Source organism: Mustelus asterias, chromosome 11, assembly GCF_964213995.1.
Source record: "Mustelus asterias chromosome 11, sMusAst1.hap1.1, whole genome shotgun sequence".
NCBI classification, from domain to species: Eukaryota; Metazoa; Chordata; class Chondrichthyes; order Carcharhiniformes; family Triakidae; genus Mustelus; species Mustelus asterias.
In genome coordinates, this window is record NC_135811.1 from 103,754,123 (window position 1) to 103,772,014 (window position 17,892).

The following is a 17,892-nucleotide window of genomic DNA, read 5'->3' on the forward strand; positions in this document are numbered from 1 at the left end:
TCGACTTTACGATGCTCGAGTTACAACGGATGGCACTGACAATGTTCATAAATTGATGCTCTATTTCGACTTTACAACACCCGTTACGACTTTACAATGTCACACCAGCACGTTCATTCATGCACATCCAACATTCTGCACTCGCTCATCAGCACGACTAGACAGGTTGAACTGGCTTTATCAGGTTTATGAGGAAAAGTGTGTTTTGTTATGGTGCATTTTTTTGCCACAACCATCACGATTTTAATGCATTTAAAGTTTAAGTTTAAAGTTTATTTATTAGCATTACAAGTAGGCTTACACTAACACTGCAATGAAGTTACTGTGAAAATCCCCCAGTCATAGAATCCTCCTACAGTAGAGAAGGAGACCATTCGGCCCATCAAGTCACTACCAACCACAATCCCACCTAAACTCTATCCCCTTAACCCCACACACTTACCTTGCTAATCCCCCTGACACTTAGGTCAATTTAGCATGGTCAATCAACCAAACCTGCATAACTTAGTCGCCACACGCCAGCGCCTGTTCGGGTACACTGAGGGAGAATTTAGCGTGGCCAATGCACTTAACCAGCACATTTTTCAGACTGTGGGAGGAAACCGGAGCACCCGGAGGAAACCCATGCAGACACGGGGAGAGAACGTGCAGACTCCGCATAAACGGCACGGTGGCACAGTGGTTAGCACTGCTGCTTTCACTGGCTGTCTTGTCTGGAGACAATACACATCTTTTTAGCCTGTCTTGATGCTCTCTCCACTCCCATTGTTTTGTTTCTTAAAGACTGGATTAGTTGTAAGTATTCGCATTCCAACCATTATTCATGTAAATTGAGTCTGTGTCTTTATAAGTTCTGTTTGTGAACAGAATTCCCACTCACCTGAAGAAGGGGCTTAGAGCCTCGAAAGCTTGTGTGGCTTTTGCTACCAAATAAACCTGTTGGACTTTAACCTGGTGTTGTTAAACTTCTTACTATGTTGAAATAATCCATTGTTTAATTAGTTCAAGTGGAGGGTTGCAACAGGGACTGGGGTTAAACTGCAATGACTTCAATCAGGCCATTGAGGTTGGCCTATTGGAGTATGAACTCCCTGATTAAGGATCACCGCGTCCTCGCCTGTCGCCCGGATACACCTTGGCGGGCCTTGTTGCCGCCGGGCGGCGGAGGTCCCCAGTGGAGGTCCCTCTACGGAGGGATCTCCCCCAATTATCTTGGGGACCTGGGGTGGAGGGTGTTGCACGCAGCAGTGCCGTACAACCGTAGGTTTTTCTGGTTCACGGGCTCCCGAGACTGCCCTTTCTGTGGCCTTGTGGAGTCCGTGGACCATGTCTACGTTCTGTGTTTTAGACTGCACACCCTTTTTGGTTTCCTGAAGCACCTCTTACTGATGTTTTGTTTGCACTTCAATCTCACGCTCCTGATCTACGGGCACCTGGTGCGGAGAGGGGCGGGTCAGGATGCCGACCTCCTCGTGAACCTGCTCCTGGGCCTGGCAAGACGCGCCATCAATAGGTCCAGGCAGCGGGCGATCGACGGGGCCGTCCATCCTGACTGTCTGCCCCTCTACCGCGGCTACATTCGCGGCCAGGTGTCTCTGGAGAGGGAGCATGCAGTGTCCACGGGCGCGGTTGACACCTTCCGCGACCGCTGGGCACCGCAGGGGCTGGGGTGTATTATCGACCCCGATAATCACCTTTTGGTTTGATGTTTTAAGTTTCCTTTCGACTGTTTTTGGTTCGGGCTGTTCCCCCTTCCTTTTGGGGAGCTGCCCATTTTAATTTGTCCCTAAATTAATTTAAGTTTGTTTACTTGGTTGGTGTTGAAAGACATCCCTGATTAAGGATCCAATTGATGGGCCAATCAGGGAGTCTTTGCCTTGTATTTAACGGGGAGTGTCAATTCCTCTGGCACCCCCAGAGATAGACTGCTGGCTGCGAGCACTCTGTGTACTGCTATGAGAGTTTGTAAATAAAGGGATTTTGGTGAAGGGACTTCTGCCTCCGTGAACTTATTACAGAAACCGTACGTAAAAGGTCACACTTTGAAAAGCATATGAGAAGAGAAAATCAGAGAATATTAATGTTGTTTCCTGAATTGATTAAACTTTAGGTGTGGGTTCAGGAACACTGCAATGAAGTTACTGTGAAAATCCCCCAGTCATAGAATCCTCCTACAGTAGAGAAGGAGACCATTCGGCCCATCAAGTCTCTACCAACCACAATCCCACCTAAACTCTATCCCCTTAACCCCACACACTTACCTTGCTAATCCCCCTGACACTTAGGTCAATTTAGCATGGTCAATCAACCAAACCTGCATAACTTAGTCGCCACACGCCAGCGCCTGTTCGGGTACACTGAGGGAGAATTTAGCGTGGCCAATGCACTTAACCAGCACATTTTTCAGACTGTGGGAGGAAACCGGAGCACCCGGAGGAAACCCATGCAGACACGGGGAGAGAACGTGCAGACTCCGCATAAACGGCACGGTGGCACAGTGGTTAGCACTGCTGCTTCACAGCTTCAGGGACCTGGGTTCGATTCCCGGCTTGAGTCACTGTCTGTGTGGAGTTTGCACATTCTCCTCGTGTCTGTGTGAGTTTCCTCCGGGTGCTCCAGTTTCCTCCCACAGTCCAAAGATGTGCAGGTTAGGTTGATTGGCCATGCTAAAATTGCCCCTTAGTGTCCTGAGATGCGTAGGTTGGATGGATTAGCGGGTAAATGTGTAGGGATATGGGGCTAGGGCCTGGGTGGGATTGTGGTCGGTGCAGACTCGATGGGCCAGATGGCCTCTTTCTGCACGGTAGGATTTCTATGATTCTATGATTCTATGACAGTGACCCAAGCCGGGAATCGAACCCGGGTCCCTGGCGCTGTGAAGCAGCAGTGCTAACCACTGTGCCATGTTTTTACGCTTATGTTGTAGAAAAAATGTGCTCAGAGTCACAGACATTTAAGATCAACCAGGAGATTGATGGTGATCATTGGCTTCATTATATCCCGCAGATTAACCGAGGAACTTGTGCTCAGGTGTGCAGATATCGCCGGCCACCTCGGCAACTTGACAGGGCAAGAATTGAGAGCATTTTACACTGCCAGGTGCCCCATGAGTGATTCCCAGCTCTGGTTCTGGAGACACCCCCATTTATACCACTGGGAAAATCGGTTCCGACTTACACGTTTCAACTTACACCATGGTTTTCAGAAACCAATCGTGTTGTATGTCCAAGGACTGCCTGTAGTTCAATACTTGCACACTCTCAACAGAACTCAAAATGAAAATAAACGCTGGCATGTTGAAATAATGATGTGGAGATGCCGGCGTTGGACTGGGGTAAACACAGTAAGAAGTTTAACAACACCAGGTTAAAGTCCAACAGGTTTATTTGGTAGCAAAAGCCACACAAGCTTTCGAGGCTCTAAGCCCCTTCTTCAGGTGAGTGGGAATTCTGTTCACAAACAGAACTTATAAAGACACAGACTCAATTTACATGAATAATGGTTGGAATGCGAATACTTACAACTAATCCAGTCTTTAAGAAACAAAACAATGGGAGTGGAGAGAGCATCAAGACAGGCTAAAAAGATGTGTATTGTCTCCAGACAAGACAGCCAGTGAAACTCTGCAGGTCCACGCAACTGTGGGAGTTACAAATAGTGTGACATGAACCCAATATCCCGGTTGAGGCCGTCCTCATGTGTGCGGAACTTGGCTTTTGCTTGTGTGGCTTTTGCTACCAAATAAACCTGTTGGACTTACTATGTTGAAATAATCCATTGTTTAATTAGTTCAAGTGGAGGGTTGCAACAGGGACTGGGGTTAAACTGCAATGACTTCAATCAGGCCATTGAGGTTGGCCTATTGGAGTATGAACTCCCTGATTAAGGATCACCGCGTCCTCGCCTGTCGCCCGGATACACCTTGGCGGGCCTTGTTGCCGCCGGGCGGCGGAGGTCCCCAGTGGAGGTCCCTCTACGGAGGGATCTCCCCCAATTATCTTGGGGACCTGGGGTGGAGGGTGTTGCACGCAGCAGTGCCGTACAACCGTAGGTTTTTCTGGTTCACGGGCTCCCGAGACTGCCCTTTCTGTGGCCTTGTGGAGTCCGTGGACCATGTCTACGTTCTGTGTTTTAGACTGCACACCCTTTTTGGTTTCCTGAAGCACCTCTTACTGATGTTTTGTTTGCACTTCAATCTCACGCTCCTGATCTACGGGCACCTGGTGCGGAGAGGGGCGGGTCAGGATGCCGACCTCCTCGTGAACCTGCTCCTGGGCCTGGCAAGACGCGCCATCAATAGGTCCAGGCAGCGGGCGATCGACGGGGCCGTCCATCCTGACTGTCTGCCCCTCTACCACGGCTACATTCGCGGCCAGGTGTCTCTGGAGAGGGAGCATGCAGTGTCCACGGGCGCGGTTGACACCTTCCGCGACCGCTGGGCACCGCAGGGGCTGGGGTGTATTATCGACCCCGATAATCACCTTTTGGTTTGATGTTTTAAGTTTCCTTTCGACTGTTTTTGGTTCGGGCTGTTCCCCCTTCCTTTTGGGGAGCTGCCCCTTTTAATTTGTCCCTAAATTAATTTAAGTTTGTTTACTTGGTTGGTGTTGAAAGACATCCCTGATTAAAGATCCAATTGATGGGCCAATCAGGGAGTCTTTGCCTTGTATTTAACGGGGAATGTCAATTCCTCTGGCACCCCCAGAGATAGACTGCTGGCTGCGAGCACTCTGTGTACTGCTATTAGAGTTTGTAAATAAAGGGATTTTGGTGAAGGGACTTCTGCCTCCGTGAACTTATTACAGAAACCGTACGTAAAAGGTCACACTTTGAAAAGCATATGAGAAGAGAAAATCAGAGAATATTAATGTTGTTTCCTGAATTGATTAAACTTTAGGTGTGGGTTCAGGAAGTGATAGGGAGTGATGTAATGGAGAATTCTGGAATAGATTAAAGATTGTGATTCTGTGGAACCTCGAGTTATCAAGGATTCTGCACAATCTTGACAAATATCTATTTCTGTCAATGTTGGAAAAGCAAGCTCTAAAGACTTTTGGGCGGCACGGTGGCACAGTGGTTAGCACTGCTGCCCCACAGCACCAGGGACCCGAGTTCAATTCCCGGCTTGGGTCACTGTCTGTGTGGAGTCTGCACGTTCTCCCTGTGTCTGCGTGGGTTTCCTCCGGGTGCTGCGGTTTCCTCCCACAGTCTGAAAGACGTGCTTGTTAGGGTGCATTGACCCGAACAGACGCCGGAGTGTGGCGACTGGGGGAACTTCACAGTAGCTTCATTGCAGTGTTAATGTAAGCCTTACTTGTGACTAATAAATAAACTTTTCTACTTTTCTACTTAAAGCAATGTAACCTTTTCAGAAGTATTTGGCAAACCTTTTATTTACCAAGCACATACTGGGATGATGTCATTCATGTTGAACCACATGGTTTCATCATCTTTAGACCGCTTGCATGTGTTCCCCAGGCTCATCTCTGCCCTTGTAATTTAATGATAGCTTAACAGAGAATTTAGACTACGGTCTATAGAATCATGTAGCACTGAAAGAGAGGCCACTCAGCCTATTCTTCCTGCACTGTCTACTTGAAAGAACGATGCAATTAGTCTCACTCTCCTGCTCTTTCTCCAGAAGTCTGTACAATTTCCCTTTTCAGGTATTTATCCAATTCCCCTTCACAAATCACCAGTGAATCTGCTTCCACCATCCCTCCAGGCAGGATATTTCAGATTCTCACTTCTAGATACGCCACACTTATTTTTAACACCTCAACTGTGAAACAGACACTAAGATTTTATTGAATTAGTTTTAGTTTATTTATTGGTGTCACAAGAAGTCTTACATTAACACTTCAATGAAGTTATTGTGGAAATACCCTAGTCGCCACACTCCAGCGCCTGTTCGGGTACACTGAGGGAGAATTTAGCACGGCCAATGTACCCTAACTAGATTGTCTTTCGGACCGTGGGAGGAGACCAGAGCACCCGGAGGAAACCCACACAGACACGGGGAGAACTTGCAGACTCCCCCAGACAATTACTAAGCCAGGAATCAAACCCAGGTCCCTGGCGCTGTGAGGCAACAGTGCTAACCACTGTGCCACTGTTTATAGTAATATCAGTAAGAAGTTTAACAACACCAGGTTAAAGTCCAACAGGTTTATACCATATCATCATAGAATCATTAAATTCTACAGTGCAGTGCCATTCGACCCATCAAATCTGCACTGACCACAATCCCACCCAGGCCCTATCCCCACAACCCCATGCATTTACCCTAGCTGGTCCCCCTGACACTAAGGGGCAATTTAGCATAGCCAATCTTTGGACTGTGAGAGGAAACCGGAGCACCTGGAGGAAACCCACGCAGACACGGGGAGAACATGCCAACTTTTATACAATAAATGGCAGAGTCATCAGGAGTATAGAAACACAGAGGGACCTAGGTGTGCAAGTCCACAAATCCTTGAAGGTGGCAACACAGGTGGAGAAGGTGGTGAAGAAGGCATATGGTATGCTTGCCTTTATAGGACGGGGTATAGAGTATAAAAGCTGGAGTCTGATGATGCAGCTGTATAGAACACTGGTTAGGCCACATTTGGAGTACTGCGTCCAGTTCTGGTCGCCGCACTACCAGAAGGACGTGGAGGCATTGGAGAGAGTGGAGAGAAGGTTTACCAGGATGTTGCCTGGTATGGAGGGTCTTAGCTATGAGGAGAGATTGGGTAGATGGGGTTGTTCTCCTTGGAAAGACGGAGAATGAGGGGAGATCTAATAGAGGTATACAAGATTATGAAGGGTATAGATAGGGTGAACAGTGGGAAGCTTTTTCCCAGGTCGGAGGTGACGATCAAGAGGGGTCACGGGCTCAAGCTGAGAGGGGTGAAGTATAACTCAGACATCAGAGGGACGTTTTTTACACAGAGGGTGGTGGGGGCCTGGAATGCGCTGCCAAGTAGGGTGGTGGAGGCAGGCACGCTGACATCGTTTAAGACTTACCTGGATAGTCACATGAGCAGCCTGGGAATGGAGGGATACAAACGATTGGTCTAGTTGGACCAAGGAGCGGCACAGGCTTGGAGGGCCGAAGGGCCTGTTTCCTGTGCTGTACTGTTCTTTGTTCTTTGTTCCACACAAACAGTGACCCAAGCCGGGAATCGAACCTGGGTCCCAGCTGCTGTGAGGCAGCAGAGCTAACCACTGTGCCGCTACTAAAACGTAAAAGAGAAGCTCATATTAATCATATACAACAAAAGCAAATGTACTGCAGAGGAGGCCATTCAGCCCACCATACCAGTGCCAGCTCTTCAGTTGGAATTATCAACTCCAATTCAGTCCACCTCCTATCTTTCTTCTATTGGAATCGGAGTTACTCTGACATCAATTCAGATAAACTGCAGGTGGTTGAGAGAGGATTGAGGAACAGCTTACTCACCCAGAGGGTGATGGGAATCTGGAATCCACTGCCTGGAAGTTTGGGAGATGCAGGAACCCCCACAACGTTTAAGCAGTATTTAGATGAGCACCTGAAACGCTGTAGCATACAAGGCTCCGGACCAAGTGCTGGAATGTGGGATTAAAATAGACAGGTGTTTGATGGCTGATGCAGGCATGATGGGACACAGAGCCTCTTTCTGTGCTGTAAAACTCTACAACTCTATTGTGTGGAACCATAACCTATCAGACTCCTGCTCAAATATCCAATACTCCATTGTCTGATTTCTGCCCATTTCCTTACCTACCTTAACTTACCAGGGGGTGGAACAGAACAATCCACCTTGGAAACTTCCAGTCTTTTTCATCCAAAATTGATTCCTTACAGAGAAACATAGAAAATAAAAGCAAGAGTAGGCCATTCGGCCCTTCAAGCCTGTTCCACCATTCATTGTGATCATGGCTGATCATCAAATTCAATATCCTGATCCTGCCTTCCCCCCATATCCCTTGATCCCTTTAGCCCCAAGAGCTATATCTATTTTTTTTTATTTGATTTGATTTATTATTGTCACATGTATCGGTATACAGTGAAAAGTACTGTTTCTTGCGCGCTATACAGACAAAGCATACCGTTCATAGAGAAGGAAACGAGAGAGTGCAGAATGTAGTGTTACAGTCATAGCTGGGGTGAAGAGAAAGATCAGCTTAATGCGAGATAGGTCGCGAGAAGTCTGATGACAGCAGGGAAGAAGCTGTTCTTGAGTCAGTTGCCACGTGACCTCAGACTTTTGTATCTTCTTCCTGACAGAAGATGATGGAAGAGAGAATGTCCGGGGTGCGTGTGGTCTTTGATTATGTTGGCTGCTTTGCCGAGGCTGCGGGAAATGTAGACAGAGTCAATGGATGGGAGGCTGATTTGATGGATTGGGCTACATTCATAATTTCTCCCAGAAATGCCGCAATGTTTTGGCCTCAGCTGCATTCCATGGTAGTGAATTCCACAGATTCACCACTCTCTGGGTGAAGAAATTTCCCCTCACCTCAGTCCTAAAAAGTTTACCCCTTATGCTCAAACTATGACCCCCCCCCCCCCCCCCCCCCCCCCACCCCAGTTCTGGACTCCTCCAACATCGGGAACCTTCTTTCTGAATCTACCCTGTCTAATCCTTTAGAATTTTATAACTTTCTATGAGATCCCCTCTCACTCTTCTAAACTCCAATGAATAGAACTACTGAGTCTTTCCTCATATGACAGACCTACCATCCCAGGAATCAGGCTGGTAAACCTTCGCTGTGCTCCCTCTATAACAAGGACATCCTTCCTCAAATAAGGACACCAAAACTGCACACAATACTCCAGGCGTGGCCTCACCAAAGACCTCTACAATTGCAGTAAAACATCCCTATCCCTATACTCAAATCCCCTTGCTATGAAGACCATTTTCTAAAGGAAAAAGCAATGACTATTCTATGACGGTTGTAAGCCAGCACAAAGCAGTTTTATTTCACACCAGCAATGGATTTGGAGTGTTAATCTGCAAACTTTGTTTGTTTCCTTCTTTGGCTTCAACTCTCTTCATTTATATTGTGGCTTTTATCGCCTCAGGAGAAGCAAAAGCAATTCACGGCCTATCAGGTGGTTTTGAAGTGTAGTCACTATGGTAATGCAGGAATCAGAACAACCAATTTGTGCACAGCAAGCAAAGCATGCAAACCCATTGGTCATTGGGTCGTTGAAAGGAGTCTTTGCAACGCTTGGCATTCTGGATCAGATGGTGTCTGACAGTCACTCACAATTCACCAACAAGTACTTCACCCATTTCGCTGAGAGCTACAGATTCCTCTCTTTCACCAGTTCCTCATCGTATCCCCAATTCAACAGCAAGGGCAGAAAGGGATGTCTGCACCATTAAAACCTTCTTGAAGAAGAATGAGGATTTCCCATTGGCACTTTTCACACAGAGGTCCACTCCACTGCAATCTGGATTGGCACCACCTGAACTTCAATTGAGCCAGAAGCTTCGTATTCACCTTCCCTCGCTGCCCAAGAAATTAATCCCAAGGTTCGCAGTCCTGAACTAGCAGGAGATTTGGGACTGAGAACAGTCGTACAGAAAAGAACAAGCTTCCAGTTACAATGAGAGGTACGCTACCAGAAACCTGCCCAAGCTGAACAAAGGAGACGAGGTTTGGATACGAGACCAAGGCAGAGAAGACACCACCTTCAGTGGTTAGCACTGCTGCTTCACAGCGCCAAGGACCCGGGTTCGATTCCAGCCTCGGGTCGCTGTCTGTGTGGAGTTTGCACATTCTCCCTGTGTCTGCGTGAGTTTCCTCCGGGTGCTCCAGTTTCCTCCCACAGTCCAAAGATGTGCGAGTTAGGTGGATTGACCATACTAAATTGCCCCTTAGTGTCAGCGGGATTAGTAGGGTAAATATGTGGGGTTACAGGAATAGGGCCTGGGTGAGATTGTTGTCAGTGCAGACTCGATGGGCCGAATGGCCTGCTACTACACTGTAGGGATTCTATTCTATTCTATTCTATTCTATATTCAAAAGAGATGATGATCAACAATGATCGTTTTTAATACATATCCCAAACAGCACAATAAGAAGGTACAGGAGAAATCCTATCCTCATTCCTCAAGGACATCCCCCATCATACATTTAGGTGAACCAGATGTGGAGAGTCAAATTGACAATGCACCAGATGTGCGAAAGGTCAACCAAGTCAATGCAAAGAAGTCCAAGGGGAGACTACCGGTCTCCTTGGCCTTCCAAAGACACAACCAAGGAGAGTCGTGAAACTTCCTGACTGATTAGAGCTTTAAACACAGAAACCTGACGGGAGCTGGAGTAGTATGTAAGAATAAAAATGAAATATATTTGTACAAAGGCTTGAGGGATGGCAATGTAGTATTAGGGTGTTCAGGGATGAAAGGGTTAATGTGTGGGAAACAGTATCACCCACATGACGATGTAAGAGGGAGTCACATGACTAAGGCTGTAGTAGAAGAAAGCTTATGGCCTAGACTGAGTAACATCATCATCTAGTATATCTGTAAATAATTATGTTCATCCAATAAACCAGTTACTGTTCAGACATATCTAGAACTCTGAAACTATTCCTTCGCCACTGTGATGATACGGTGCCTTTAAGAAATGTATTTATATCATGTTTCTTCTAAGGGGTATGTTTAAAATTCAGCTGTTTTACATGGTGCCAATTTGTCTGGGCACCAGGCAACTCACATGCTGAGAATGCAGGCTGATGATTGATTTCAGCTGGGGATGTGTTTATTTTAATCTGAGTTAATGCATTTTTGTTTACTTGGTTTGTCCCCTGGGGTTTCAGAGTAGGATTTTGATTAGGTTGATTGACAGAGACAGTCATGTGCTTTAAGGGAGGAGCTAAGCTTACAGAGAAAAGCAGGAAGTTGCTGCCAGGTTCTGAAAGCAGCAAGAGATGTCTCTGTCTCTCTCTGGAGGCTACTGTTCAGGGCCTGCTGTGAGAAATCAGTCTCTCTCTTTGTCTCTCTCTTGCTCCAGAGGTGTTCTAGAGGCTCAAGGATTGGCAGCCCAAGTGCAAACATGTAAGCCTGTGTGTTGCTAACTGATTCTGAAGAGGAGTTTAAGTCTATAAGAAGAACATTGCTTGAATTTGAACTAATAGAGATAGGTTAGCAGTTAAGAGTTGCATCTTGTCATGTTTAAGTATTTCAATTGGTAAAAGTTAAGCTAATTAATTTGTTATAGTTAAACTATTATTAAATAAAGTTTGTTTTGTTAAACGCTTCTTAGTGTGCCAATAGAATCACACCTGGAGTGAAACAACTTATCCTCACATTAATGTCAAAATAGCAAATAGTTGGGACCTAGTCCAGATTCATAATATACCTTGGGATTTCTGACCTCAGACCCTAACACCAGTCACAACTAATATAGAACACTTCTCTGAACTAATGGTGTTGGGATCCATCAGGTGCAACTGGCAAGTCAGATGGGGCCTTTAGTTTAGTCATGTACCTGAACGGTGGCATTACTGCTTCGTTCCGGTATTGGAATATCAACCGAGTTGTTGTGCTCATGTCTCTGGAGTGAGATTTGAACCCACCACCTTCCGACTCAGAGAATGGAGAGTACTATCCACTGACACCATCAAGTAATTGCCTTTCGACTGGGCAAAACTATCTCCCGTGAATGCCTCATTCAGCCAATCAGATGTTAAGAGTAAAAAATGTTGCAGGGATCAAGCTGAACCTAATCACCAATCAGTGCATTTGTTAGTGGCCACTGACTCTCGTTCATTTTCAACTAATGCACGCATTTGGCAGGTCGGCAAGGGTTAATAATAGCACTCATTTGGAGCTTCAGTGAAATCGCTACTCTGCTTTTGAAGCCACACAGTTTCTTGATCTTATCTGGAATATCTCAGTGTCTGGATTTAAACTCCACCAGCCGCTACAGGCAGCCAAACAACGGCATTCAGATAACAGAAGGTCCAGCGTTCCCCATTGGGAAATCACATTCAAAATAGAATTTCCCTGTAATTAATCAATGAGGCATTCCTGCACAGTTGTAAAATGAAAAATGTTAATAAGGCACTCGGAGCTCAGTAAATTCCCCTGTAACTTTAGTCAAAAGTGAAGCATTGACTGCTTGTAATCAACCAACACATGTCGTTATAGCAAAACCATTCAACCTGATGCATGAACAGAAGTCAAGAGATCACAGGTATAGGTTGAGAGGCAGTAGATTTAAAACTGAGATGAGGAGGAACTAGGGACTGTGAGGATTTTCACAGTAGCTTCATTGCAGTGTTTTAATGTAAACCTACTTGTGACAAATAAATAAATAAATAACTGCTTCTCGCAGAGAGTGGTGAATTTGTGGAACTCACTGCCCCATAGCACGGTGGAGTCTGAATCGTTGAATGGTTTCAAGAAGGGGATAGACATATTTCTAATAAAGAAAAAGGATCAGGGGATATGGGGAAGTGGACTTGAGGCCAGGGAGAGTGCAGAAGGAGGCCATTCAGCCCATCGAGTCTGCACCGACCACAATCCCACCCAGGCCCGACCCCCACATATTTACCCGCTAACCTACGCACCACAGGACTCTAAGGGGCAATTTTCAGCATGGCCAATCAACCTAACCCGCACATCTTTGGACTGTGGGAGGAAACCGGAGCACCCGGAGGAAACCCACGCAGACACGAGGAGAATGTGCAAACTCCACACAGACAGTGACCCGAGCATCGAACCCGGGACCCTGGAGCTGTGAAGCAGCAGTACTAGCCACTGTGCCACCGTGCCGCCCCACTTGTTCCCCATATCCCCTGATCCCTTTTCTTTATTAGAAATATGTCTATCCCCTTCTTGAAACCATTCAACGATTCAGACTCCACCGTGCTCCTAATTCCTATGTTCCTAGGGGACAGCAAACCCTGTCAATGGACGGTAAGTCAGTCAGTGTCCGAAACAGAAACTCATAGAGGAGTACAGAGGCCATTCGGCCCACTGAAAATGCACTAGTTGATATCATTCATGAAGATAAGGATACAGGAAATGACAAATATTCTGTATGGATGCTAAAGGAAGATATTTGACATTTTGTAAACAGTAGGCATTTTTGAATTACTTTAACAGTGGACTGTTTGTAGGTTAAAGATTTATTTCTCTCCATGACCCAAGCATCCTATGTCCACTGGTAGTCCCAATCACCAAATTTGTCCGTCTTGCCCATCTTCTTATTCTGCAAAGAGCTCTCCTGCTTTCGAAGAGTATGGCCTCACACCAAATCCTCCTACGTGTGACTCTCTACCTCTCGAGTAATAAGGTAGTAATTAGGATTGTCTCCTTTCTCATCATAGCCTCCACCTTCATCGTAACCAGCCATATTCAGAGCAGTGTTGGACCAGTCTAAAACTTCCTTCCAGCCTTGAGCCCTGTCAGAGCTCAGATTGGCGCCAGTTCCCAAAGGCTGGAGCTATGAGGATCACAAACAGACCATCTCCTGCTGTTGGAAAGTAGTTAAAACTACACCTGTGATCAGTATCCTCCACAATGGTGATAATAACTCCAGGACTCAGCTGTAAAAGAACATGCTTTATTGCACAAAACAAGGTAAATCAAAACCACAAGCCTGTGGTGAACACAAACAGGTCCCACCTGGGACAATACAACAATTGACCCGCTCAGGGGCCTGCTTTATACAGGGCTCGGTATAAGAGCTCTACCTGGAAAGGTAATTACCAATCGCCGGGGAGCTTGTATTCTATGAGTCCTACAGGGAAGTCAATAAGTGATTCCCCATCCGAGTCCTGGGGTTTATCACAGTGGCATCTGATAGATTGCCACAACCACAGAAATCTTAGGCCAAGGGTGTCAATTGCTTCCAGTTCCCACAGAAGGCAGCATGTTTGAGAAAGGTAGGCTGATTTAATCGGACTGTGGAAATGGGGAGGGACATATACCAGGCAGTGGAGTCACTATCACTCATGTCACCCTGTCACCCACATTCAAAATGACCTTCCCCCTCCTCTCCCAATCTCATCCTTCAAAACACCTTTACTTTGATGTTTTCCTGTCACATGATGCAATGCAATGGAAAGTAAGCATGTTGGACACAACCTATTCTCAGAGAGATTACAATTTTAAAAGATGTGTTGTTTTTGTGTTTGGTATTTAGATGTTCCAATGGTTTTGACCGTCACCGACAGGAATGGCTGGACTATCACTGCATGGAGGAGGTACAGTAAACATTACCTCAGTCTTGATCCCATTAGACCCAGGACTTCTTGACATTCCCACCTTCCAGGTTGCCTGGTCTACTATATTTTGATGGCGGTACTAAATCATTGTTTCCTCGGACAACAATTTCAAAACTTTTGACATAATTTTAATTACAGATTCAAACAGCTGAAGCCTATTGTGTGCTCCTTGAGGGATCTCTCCAATTCATCCCCATAGCCCAACAAATGTTTCCTTTAAAGTGTATATCCAATTCCTGTTTGAAAACTACCATTGAATCTGCATCACTCACACTATTTCAATCTTTCGTTCTGTCTATCCCAACATTAAATATTTTTGAAAATAAAGCATCCAAACGTCTCTGGGATAGAGAATCATAGAATCATAGAATCCCTACAGTACAGGAGCAGGCCATTTGGCCCATCGAGTCTTCACGACTCTCTGACAGAGAACCTTACCCAGGCCCTCTCACCCGCCCTACCTCCTTAACCACACACACTTTCCATGGCTAATCCATCTAAACTATACATCTTGGGTCACTAAGGGACAATTTAGCATGGCCAACCCACCTAACCTGTACATCTTTGGACTGTTGGAGGAAACTGTAGCTCCCGGAGGAAACCCACGCAGACATGGGGAGAACATGCAAACTCCACACAGTCACCCAAGGCCAGAATTGAACCCGGGTCCCTGGCGTGTGAGGCAGCTGTGTGAATCTCTGGGCGGCAAAGTGGTTAGCACTGCTGCCTCACAGCGCCAGGGACACGGGTTCGATTCCTGGCTTAGGTCACTGTCTGTGTGGAGTTTGGACATTCTCCCTGTGTCTGCGTGGGTTTCCTACAGGTGCTCTGGTTTCCTCCCACAGTCTGAAGATGTGTGGGTTACGTGCATTGGCCATGCTAAATTGCCCTTAGTGTCCCAGGATGCATAGGTTGGAGGGATTAACGGGTAAATATGTGGGGTTATGGGGATAGGGCCTGGGTGGGATTGTTGTTGGTGCAGACTCGATGGGCTGAATGGCCTCCTTCTGCACTGCAAGCATTCTAGATAGAAGATCAACTGTGCTCCTTTTGAATGGTGGGTTAGGCTTCAGGGGCCAAATGGCCACTCCTGCTCCTAGTTCGTGTGTTCTTATGAATTCTACTGTGAACATCTGGAATGGCAACTTTACAGGGCACAGGCAGCTTGTTTCCAAATCTGAGGTAAAACCCTTTTTCCTGGAGGTGCGGCCACCTCCCAAATATTGTTTAACCTGTCCATTTATTTTCCTCCCCTGCTCCCTTCAGGGAAATCACAAAGCGACTGCCAAGCAGCTCGGTGCTGTGAGTGACGGAGTCTGCATGTTCCCACCCCAAAACATTTAGTGAAAGATTTTTTACAATTTTGCACAAAGCCACACCCAATGGGAGTAGAAATTGGGAGATTGCAATCCTCTTTTCTCCAACCCCAACCACTCCTCTCCCCCCCCCCCCCCCCCATTCCCTCCTTCCCCCCTACTCCACAACCTTAGCAGGCACAGTTCCCCATAGAGAGCACAGAAATAAGAAAGCTCTCCTTAGCGCTGGAGTACTCAATGCCATCATTGCCACCCTATGGGAACCTCTGACAATTTCTTGCTGGGGATAGGCACTGGTCCTTGGTATCTCCGGCCTGCGTTCAAATACAGCCCAGACTGAAAGGTACAAAAAGCATGCTATGTTTGCTGGCTTTGTGGAATTAACTTAGCCGCTTAAACTTGTCCCTGACTGCATTTCTTGTAATACGTATTTAAGGGATAGCATCATGCCATCATGAGAAGGGGAGTGTGTCATTTGATCCAGTCTCAGTTTCACTTTGGCCTGTGAGCAGAACGCAGCACACACAGCTCTGCTGCGGATGTCTTTGAGCTTTCTATCCATATATATCTGTTCTCATATGCCTAGTTTAAATAAATGAACCTACAACATGCCTCTATAGATTGATAAAAACACAACATATGTTCAACGCAGGTCAAACAGTAAGGTTAAATACAGGTATGACCATAGAATCCTACAGTGCAGAAGGATGCCATTCAGCCCATCGAGTCTGCACTGACCACAATCCCACCTAGGCCTAATCCCCATAACCCCATGCATTTACTCTTGCTAGCCCCCCGATACTGAGGGTAATTTAGCATTGCAATCCACCTAACCTGCACATCTTTGGACTGTGGGAGGAAACCGGAGCACCCGGAGGAAACCCACACAGACACGGGGAGAATGTGCAAACTCCACACAGACAGTGATCCAAGCCAGGATTCAAACCCAGGTCCCTAGCACTGTGATGCAGCAGTGCTAACCACTGTGCCGCCCTTGATGACATGGTGAAAAGCCTTAGATAATGCTACATGGTGTGAGGCGACCCTTGATGTTTTAGTTAGCCCACTACAAAGTCGCACCATTGGAGAGCGTTGCAAACGCAACATTCTGACTGCACAGAAAAGCTTTGAAGACAGGATGCAGAGTCAGGGCTCATATAAAGAGCTGGTAAGCAGACAGATCCCTCGTGGCGAGATTACGGAACCCAGCCTGTCGGTCCATTGAGTGCCATGGTGAGGGCCAGGACCGGATTAGCTCAGTCAGAAAGTGTGAGTGACCTGGGTGGGGGCCAGATTAATAGCGAGAGAGGGAGAGTCAAAACCAAACGCACAAAACCATCATAAAATCAAGCCAGGGAAGGTTGTGATTATAACAGATGGCTTCAGGTGTTACTGAACAATAAAGTGAATAAAACAAGGAGGAAGGTCAAAGGGATATTGTCAAAATGTCCAAAATATTCCCCAGTTTGAATTGTGATGAATCTGATCCACTATCCGAATTTCAAATCTTCAAACAACGGAAATTCTCCTGTCTCGCTCGCCGTGGGAATCGTAGCAGGTGAGACAGAAGATTCAGCGGACCATTTAAAGTCCCGTTGAGCTTGAGCAGGAATTTCCGGTCTTGGCGCGCGTGCGGGACTGGAGAATCTTGTCCATGCTTTCTTGATCCAGGTGTGTCTGAAGCATAGAAATTCAGCTACAGTTGGAATTAACATCTGCACAGGCTGAACATGGCAGGATTGACAGAAGAAGAGCTAAAGGATCCCCAAAAGACATGGACCACATTGGAAAATGTCAGTGTTAGGCTAAACTTGTATGTTCGTCGACTGGAGTTCATGTCATTTTGACAGCATAGAAACTAGAAGCAGGAGTAGGCTATTCAGCCCTTCGAGCCCTGCTCCTCCATTCATTTTGATCATGGCTGATCATTGAACTCGATATGCTGATCCCATCTTCCCCTTATATCTCTGAGCCCTTTAGCCTCAAGAGCTATATCTACTTTCTTCTTGAAATCAGACAACGTTTTGGCCTCAACTCCTTTCTGTGGTAGTGAATCCCACACATTCACCACCCTCTGGGTGAAGAAATTTCTCCTCACCTCAGTCCTAAAAAGTTTACCCCTTATCCTCAAACTATGACCCCTAGTTTCGGACTTCCCACCTCCCTACAACAGCCTACAAAAGCCACTGACCACTGCATCGGCAGATGCAGAGTAAAGGTGTACACACTGTGATTTTTCAAAGACAGAGCTAGCAGGCAGAATTGTTGAGTTGGTGATTGTATCCACTCTCATGGAAACATTCCAGAACAATCTGCTATTCACATCCAAATTGTATACCATCAAAGAGCTACTCAAGG

At 46.4% G+C, this 17,892-nt stretch overlaps 1 protein-coding gene across 1 annotated transcript in view; it reads left to right on the plus strand.

Moving 5' to 3' along the window:
• The window catches only part of LOC144500751 (plexin domain-containing protein 1-like), a 332,900-nt gene that overhangs the window by 241,474 nt on the left and 73,534 nt on the right, over window positions 1–17,892 (plus strand). Inside the window, exon 10 of the mRNA XM_078224149.1 lies at window positions 14,137–14,197. Within this exon, the coding sequence (XP_078080275.1) occupies window positions 14,137–14,197 (61 nt within the window). The remainder of the gene's footprint in view (window positions 1–14,136; window positions 14,198–17,892) is intronic.